Source organism: Triticum dicoccoides, chromosome 6B (assembly GCF_002162155.2).
Source record: "Triticum dicoccoides isolate Atlit2015 ecotype Zavitan chromosome 6B, WEW_v2.0, whole genome shotgun sequence".
Lineage (NCBI taxonomy): Eukaryota > Viridiplantae > Streptophyta > Magnoliopsida > Poales > Poaceae > Triticum > Triticum dicoccoides.
In genome coordinates this window covers 668,808,002-668,815,733 of record NC_041391.1, presented here as the reverse complement: position 1 = coordinate 668,815,733, position 7,732 = coordinate 668,808,002, and the positions used below count along the sequence as shown (strand labels likewise).

Genomic DNA, 7,732 nt, shown 5'->3' with positions numbered 1-7,732 from the left:
TTGAGTGGCATCTTTATTAAGCATGCTCGCTAATGCCATTTTACAAGATGACATCTTTTCTGTAGCTTTGGAGACCTTTGAGCAGGGGCCAAGAATCACTGTGTGTCAACAACCTCATCTCAAGTCTACACCCTCACGCGGCCACTCTTCCGTGCCGCTTCGTGGTGACTCAGATAGTGAAGGTGTTCGATCTTCAGCAGCGAGGTTTTAGCTGCGAATCTCCATCTCGACATGGCTATTTACTCGCTTTTGAGCACATTTGGCACTTTGTGGACAGACATCAGACATCATGTTGTATTCGTTAAACCTAAGGGCTTCATAGTAAACACCAGCGTGAGCTCTTTTCTATGAAATAAATTAGGAAAATGATATCTGGCGAACGTCAGATTGGGCCTCCTAGCAAACGCTCCCAAAGTCGTCTGATCACAATCGAAAGAGCGGTAATTTTTCTGTGAAACGTGGCAAATTCTTTATGCGTGTTTGGCCTTACATGACAACTTTCACCTTTGATCATGCCAAATCCTACAAAAGTTGCCATGAAACGTTCCCTGATATCGCGGTCAAAAAATACGCACCCAGAGTCAAGGACCAAAGTCTCCTCAAACAAATTACTACAAGGATCACCCCTTTGTTGTGAGCCACAGAGAATCACATTCCTGCAGCAGTAGTAATGATCAGTTTGGAGGAGGCTCGTGGACGGACGGGGCCCCGCCTTCTGTTGTATCCTGGCCTGATGACACGCCACTCTTTTGACCCTAGCTCCCTCCTCTATATCCATGGCCGCCCGTGCCCCTCCCCTCTCACGCACTCACTTCCCACCCCCCTCTTCCTCCCCAACACCAGCCCAAGAACCACCACGCCCCAGCTAGCTCAATCCAACCAAACCCCCGTCCCCTCCGCCCTCTCCTCCCCGCCGCGAGCTAGAGACCAGCCGCGGCGAGTGCGAGCCGAGAGAGGGGGCGTGCCGTGCGGGATTGGTTGCGCGGTCACCTCCGGCGGTCGCCATCCGCGCCCTTTTCCGCCCATCTCTTTTGGCGTCCAACTCCCGGCCCGGCCCGGCCCCGCCTCTTGCTTTCCCACATCCCCGCTTCAATGATGATGGGGCGGTGGCGGTGGTGGGTTTGGTCCTGAAGCCCCATCCGTCCCCAGGTCCCAATCCACCAGCTGCTCCTTTCTTTCTCCCCCTCCCCGCTTCTCTTTTCAGCTAAGGTTGGACGGACGGCGGGCTCTCTTTCCTTCCCTTGCTGGGGATTGGGAGGCCTCGAGTCCAAGCCACCTCCCCCGTCCACATCCCCGCGCCCGCCTCCCTCCCTCCGCAATTGGCTCGATTTGGGCGGTTTTCTTGGCCTCTTGGTTGGAGTCTAGGGCCAGCGCCACCACCAACCTGCGCGTCCCGTGTGAAATTCGTGTTCTTGCTCCGAGCCTGTCCGGAGCGAGCTGCCTCTGCTGGGTCGAGTTCTTGGTCTTCTTCCGGCGAATTGGTTGGCTTCGAGTGAGGGAGGGGTGGGGATTTTTCTGGAGTTGTTGTCCTCATGAGGACGGACGTGAGGAGGGGCGCGGCGGCGGCGGGGAGGGACCAGTTCCCCGTCGGCATGCGGGTCCTCGCCGTGGACGACGACCCCGTCTGCCTCAAGGTGCTCGAGACCCTCCTGCGGCGCTGCCAGTATCATGGTGAGAGCTCTTTCTTTCTCTTTTTCAGCTCAGGACTGTTAATTTCTTTAGGAGCCGTCTACTGCGTCAGGAGTGGTCAATTTTAGTTGCTCTGTTTCAGAAAATCTTCCTGTTCCTCCGTGTCCAGGACAACCACTAAAAAATTGCTGTTGGTAGTTGTCACGGCTCGCAAGTAGATTTGGTGTACTGAACATCATATATAAATGCTGCCTGCAGCCAAAGATTGAGTACCTCTAGATGGATAGATTCATTTGATTGCATGACCTGAATTTATGATTCCCTTTTTATAGTACAGATGCACGAGGCATCTGATTTTTGTCATGAAAAATGCATAGGACCATTCCCCTTTTCTTGTATTGTTACCCACTTTGGAGGAGTAACCTGTTACCAAGCGGTCTGTTTGGTAAGCTACCAACAAAAATTGTAAAAAAAGGAAGAGTAACCTGTTGGTGTTTTTTCAGTGACGGCGACGAATCAGGCTGTTATCGCGCTGAGGATGCTGCGGGAAAACAGGGACATGTTTGATCTGGTTATCAGTGATGTGCACATGCCAGACATGGATGGGTTTAAGCTTCTTGAGCTTGTGGGGCTTGAAATGGACCTCCCTGTCATCAGTAAGTTCCAAAATTTATCCATCTCACAGCTGCCCAATTTTCTTACTGATCTTGGTAATAGGAGCCCAGGAGGTACTTCTATAAAGTACATACAAAGATGTACTACATATGTGCAAAGAATCAATTCAGCACACCAAATCCTGTGATTTGTACTTTCTAATTTAGGAGGGGAAAATGTCAGTGCTAACCAATTATTTTCCGTGCAGTGTTATCTGTGAATGGAGAGACAAAAACTGTAATGAAGGGGATAACTCATGGTGCTTGCGACTATCTCCTAAAACCCGTTCGCATCGAGGAGCTTAGGAACATCTGGCAGCATGTTGTTAGGAGGAAATTCAGTACCCGTGACTCTGTTAATCTTGATACCTATGAAGAGTGCAATAAGCCACCAAGTGCGGACTCTGACTATGTGTATGGCCAAGTTACATGTGGGTCGCCCGACCAAAGTGGGAGGCCTAGCAAGAAGAGGAAGGAATACCATAGTGAGGAGGAAGATGAAGATGAGGATAGCAGTGGCCAAGACAACGATGACCCTTCTGCTCCAAAGAGGCCAAGAGTTGTTTGGTCAGTTGAACTGCATAGAAAATTTGTTGCTGCTGTCAACCATCTTGGAATCGACAGTAAGAACTTACCAGTACCTCCCTTCTCTGTTGCTACTGTACTTTTTTCTGGAGTCACTCATGTTGCTCACTATTCTTTCATGTTTATGCAGAAGCTGTGCCAAAAAGGATACTCGAGCTCATGAACGTTGAGAAACTCACTAGGGAAAATGTTGCAAGTCACCTACAGGCAAGCCGCTTAATTTACTTCCTTGTAATTATTATTAGTAGTTCAGTACTCTATCTGTTCCACACCGCCTAACTTAAATCTGCACCGCAAAAAGCAGCTAGGTATTCAAAAGATGGTAGTGCATAGAACAAATTACTATAACTAGGAGATAATTTTTGCTGTATGCATATTCTGCAAATTTTCATTGAGTTCTTCAGTGCAAATGATACATGATACTAGCATATACTCCCTCCATCCCAAAATACATGATACTAAAGTTGGTACAAAGTTGTACTAAAGTTAAGACAATTATTTTGGGACGGAGGGAGTAAAATATAATATGCTGAGTGATTAACAGTATTAAAGTTGTTATGAAAGAAAGCACTGCTGTCACCATGATTATAACCTGGAACAAATATACTTTCAATCTCCATACTAAAGCTGGAGTAAGTTTGTATTTTCACTGTTTTTTTGTAAGTATTTTATTTTCACCTTTAAACACTGCAGTTTCATGCAAATTCTGAAACAAGTAAATGTGTAATCTGGTAGAGCTGGAAAAAGGGACTCATTTGGAAACAAACTAAGTACTAGACGTGAATAGATAATTAAACACTTGTTATAACCTGCTTCACAAGTTTAACCGATTGCTTTGGTGTACATGCAGAAATATAGGCTTTATCTCCGACGGTTAAGTGCTGTGGCATCACAACAAGCTGGCATCGTTGCTGCCTTGGGAGGTAGAGACCCCTTTCTGCGCATGGATGCATTCGAAGGACTCCAGGGTTATCAAGCTTTCACCTCTCCTGCAGCGCTATCAACTTTCAGTGCACATGGATTGCTAAATAGTCCTAGAAACAACCAAACAGCGGTTGTGATTCAGGGGGTGGCTACCTCCAGGTCAATTCCGACTGGAAGTAGCAGTTGCACAACAAATCCTTTGATTGGTGATGCAGCTAAGTATCATCTTAGCCTACCAGGAAACCAGCATGGGAACTTGGGACAAGGTTTAGCAACATCGCTTGGGCAGGCCCAATTGCAACAGAAGTGGATGAATGAGGGCAGTGGTGATCTGTCCACCATCCTTTCTGGGAATAGCCGGGGTAATGGCATGCCTCGCATGCTCCCAAGTGTCACAAGCAATCCATTACTACCTCCAGATCTCGTGGAGTGCACACAGGCCAAAGTAGCCATCCAGCCATCAGTTCGAGCTCCATCTGCAAGTGTAGAAATTCTCGAAGGTGCCATTGGAGCCTCTTCTGGTCCATTGGAGTCTCGTGTATCCCAGCAGAGCGCTCTTCCTTCATCTGGATTTTCTGCAAACATGTTGCCTGTGCATGGTTCATTCAACAATAATGGTGCTTCATTCAGCAGCAATGGTGCAACCAGATTGGATGATGCATTCTCAGCAAGTTTCCGTCCAACAAATGACCTTGTGGTCGCAAGAGGTACCAAAGTGGGAGCTAGCTCCTTCGGTGGCGCGGTACATCTGTCTCCAGATACCGAGCAGAAGTACTTGAGCTTTGGAAGTTCAGACAGTCTGCTTGATCCGAAGCTTATGTGGAGCTCCTCTCACCTGCCAAGCAATATTAGTGCTCATCATTCCATGAGCCAAAGGTCGAATAATTGCAGCATCGACAGCAGCCACGGTGGCAGAATGTTTGGACAGACAAGCGCGAGCGCCTCGACAGCTGCTCCACAAGCAAAGTTTGACATCCTCTTCTCAGGAGACACTTCGATGGCAAGGAATGCGTCCGAATCAGGCACCCAAAGGCTGCAGAGCGAGCTCAGCTCCAGCACCTGCAGCTTCGACAGTCTTCTCAATTCCATGATCAAAGTGGTAAGGCGACTTTTTCAACCTCCCGCATACTTTTAACTGTATCGTTCCCCGTAAGGTGCATAACCAGTAGCTTCAACCTAGTAGAGCGGTACATTATAATCATTTATATTCATTATATTCACCATAATCAGCCTAGGAACATAACCAGTAGCTCCAGCATAACCATTTATGTTCATCATAATCTCATCGCAAGTGATGCATATATCCTCAGCGCCACCCGATTGATCTAACGATGGTTTTGCTTATGCATACACAGGAGAAGGACGACGCTGCCTTCGGCGATGATCTGGGGTGCGACTTCTACTCGCTCGGGGCTTGCATATGATGAGAAGCCGCCGCCCGTGTATCCAAGCCTCTCCGCATCCTGTTTATAAGCATGTTCCCCCGACCTTTTGTGTATGGTAAGCCGTGTAGTGTAGCTAGTGTTGCTGATCTTTAGTAGGCCTAGTGCTGGGCCGTATGTGTATTGTAGTAGCAGTAGCAGTAGCCGCTGTTGGAGAAGCAAACAGGCTGATGGGTTGATTGCTAACTTGAGCAGCTAGAGACGTTGGTGGTTTGATTGTAAGCATTATTATACAGGTGAGTAATCTATGATGGGCTTCAACTTGGAATTTGTACTGTATGTCACAACCACCACCCATGATCAGGTTGAATTTGAATCGAAATGTGGCTGCTGAAACCCATCCAAAACATGGTGCATGCAGACATGAATCGAAATGTGGCTGATGAAACCCATCTAAAATAGCCTCAATAGGAGGCTTCACCACATGTTTTTCAAAGGTAATCTTGTTACGAACATTCCAAATCCCCCAAATAACCGCAGCGATTCGATCATATAGAACTTCTCACCCCCAGGCAGGAAAGCATACATCCAAGTTAAACTCTGCCAATCATTTCTAGGACAACAGGCAGCCCCCAGAATATTGTCAATGCATCCCCAAACTGACTTTGCAATGCTACAGGAGAAGAACAAGTGTTCAGCAGTTTCAATGTTATTGCAGAAGGAGTACAGTCCACTTTTTTTTCTTTTTCAAATTAGTATCTCCAGTCAAAACAGAGTTCTGCATTAGTTGCCACATAAAAATCTTGATCTTAAGAGGAATAGAGGCTTTCCAAATCCAACGATTATTAGCACCAGCAATCCCACTTTCAAGCCATTTGTAAACTGATCTAGAGTAAAAGATGTTCTTTGTGGACAAAGACCAGGAGATAGTATCGGATTCATCAACCAACTTTAAATTCTGGCATTGTTCGACCACAAGGTTCCAGTTAGCCAGATTATCACCATACAACCTACATCTAAAAGGCAATTGATGGCCCTGTGACACAAATTTAGCAATAGTACACTCTTGATCTTGACAAATACTTATCAAACAAGGCAGGGAGTTGCACACACAAGGGGATCTCCTGGAACTAGGGATCTTTACAAAATCTCATCTGGTTGCCTTGCTTGAACATAACTTTTTGGAACAAAGGCCCAAGAAGAGCCTGGCTTTGAATTAATAAAGCCATCAACCGGCCAAGAGTACAAGACTGCAACTTACAACACGAAAGAAAAGGAAAGCGGAAATAAAGATACAATGTGCTCAGTAGAACAACTCGAAGGCAAAGAGCACACAACACCCTTGCCATCAAACGCCGCAAAGCCGAAACTAGCTAACCTACTAAGATGACGGGAGGAGGGCACCACCATGCATGTTTTATGTCGCTGACTGCCACCAAAGGACCAAACAGGGGCAACACATGATCTGACTCCGCCGCCGCAAAGGGCCCCTACCCTTTCACCCAGGCTCGACGGGTGCCGCACCGGCGGCGGACGGAGTGGTTCACCCTAGAACCCAAATCAAAGTGCCCAAGCTGCCAAAGGAGAGGCAAGGAACATACCCACAAGAAACGGAGAACCGACCACTCAATCACTGTCGTCGGCAGCAGCAAGGCAGACCATCGAACCGGAGTTGTCGGACGAAGGCGCTGAAACCTCAGAGAAGGCCAAAAGAATGATACACCATGCCCCCGGTCAAGGATAGGAATCGCCAACGCTGAAGGCCTACCGCCGACACTAAGGCAGGGACCCCAATCCTCTCGCACCAGCGACTGGAACCTTCCGCACCTGGACCAGAGTAGGATGCCGAAGATGAGACCAGGCCACCACATGCCGCCATCGAACCACACCCAACTCCACCACCACTCGAGCCATCCCCGGATGACACCTTCAGGAAGGAACACACCACCAAAATGCCGTTGTTGCCAGGAAAAGGGGACATGACGCTTTCACCTAAGCTTATGGGAGGAAGGAAGAGGAATCCCACCTAAGCTTATGGGTGGAAGGAAGAGGAATCCCACCGAAGCCTCCAGCAAGGGAAACGACGCCCAAAGGCGACGTCTTCGGTGTGGCCGCCGTGCCAGCCAGGGGTTACCCCCAAATCCGCACCCACCCACTAGATCTGCGCAACCGACGTTCGAGAACCGGCGACCAGAGCCGCTAGGGACCGGGATCGACGCGAATCGGAGTAGATCGAAGTTGAGGACGCCTCTTCTCCAAGGCACAACCGAACTACGAGGGGCCGCCGCCGCAACCGCCACCCGCCACATCGTGCCTGCATAGCCAGGGAGGCAGCCCACCTGCACCCGTCGACACCGCCCGCAGCATAGGCCACGTCACGCATCGCCGCCCGCAGCACATGCCACGTCACGCATCGCCGCCCCGAAAGCCGAGGCCCTCCACACAGGGTGAAGCCGCTGAGATCCCCGCCGCCACCTTCATCAGAGCCGCGCGGGTGCGCCGATGGGCTCCTTTGGCGGCGGCGGCTGCGGCGGGGGGTGGCTAAACTGCAGTGGCTAG

The 7,732-nt window shown here is 49.1% G+C and overlaps 1 protein-coding gene across 1 annotated transcript; it reads left to right on the top strand.

The window, feature by feature from the left end:
• The first annotated feature begins 802 nt into the window (after window positions 1-802).
• LOC119323445 (two-component response regulator ORR23-like) lies at window positions 803-5,503 on the top strand. Its single transcript, XM_037597108.1, has 6 exons — window positions 803-1,671; window positions 2,133-2,285; window positions 2,492-2,905; window positions 2,998-3,074; window positions 3,718-4,890; window positions 5,147-5,503. Exons 1-6 carry the CDS (start codon window positions 1,533-1,535, stop codon window positions 5,213-5,215), a joined length of 2,025 nt encoding a protein of 674 aa, XP_037453005.1. The 5' UTR covers window positions 803-1,532; the 3' UTR covers window positions 5,216-5,503.
• Window positions 5,504-7,732: the final 2,229 nt, after the last annotated feature.

Excerpts from the sequence above, each read along its gene's own strand:
- LOC119323445 (XM_037597108.1), top strand. The coding sequence starts at position 1,533 with ATGAGGACGGACGTGAGGAGGGGCGCGGCGGCGGCGGGGAGGGACCAG. Across the intron at positions 2,286-2,491 it reads AATGGACCTCCCTGTCATCA|TGTTATCTGTGAATGGAGAG; the intron begins GTAAGTTCCAAA and ends TTTTCCGTGCAG. Across the intron at positions 3,075-3,717 it reads ATGTTGCAAGTCACCTACAG|AAATATAGGCTTTATCTCCG; the intron begins GCAAGCCGCTTA and ends GTGTACATGCAG.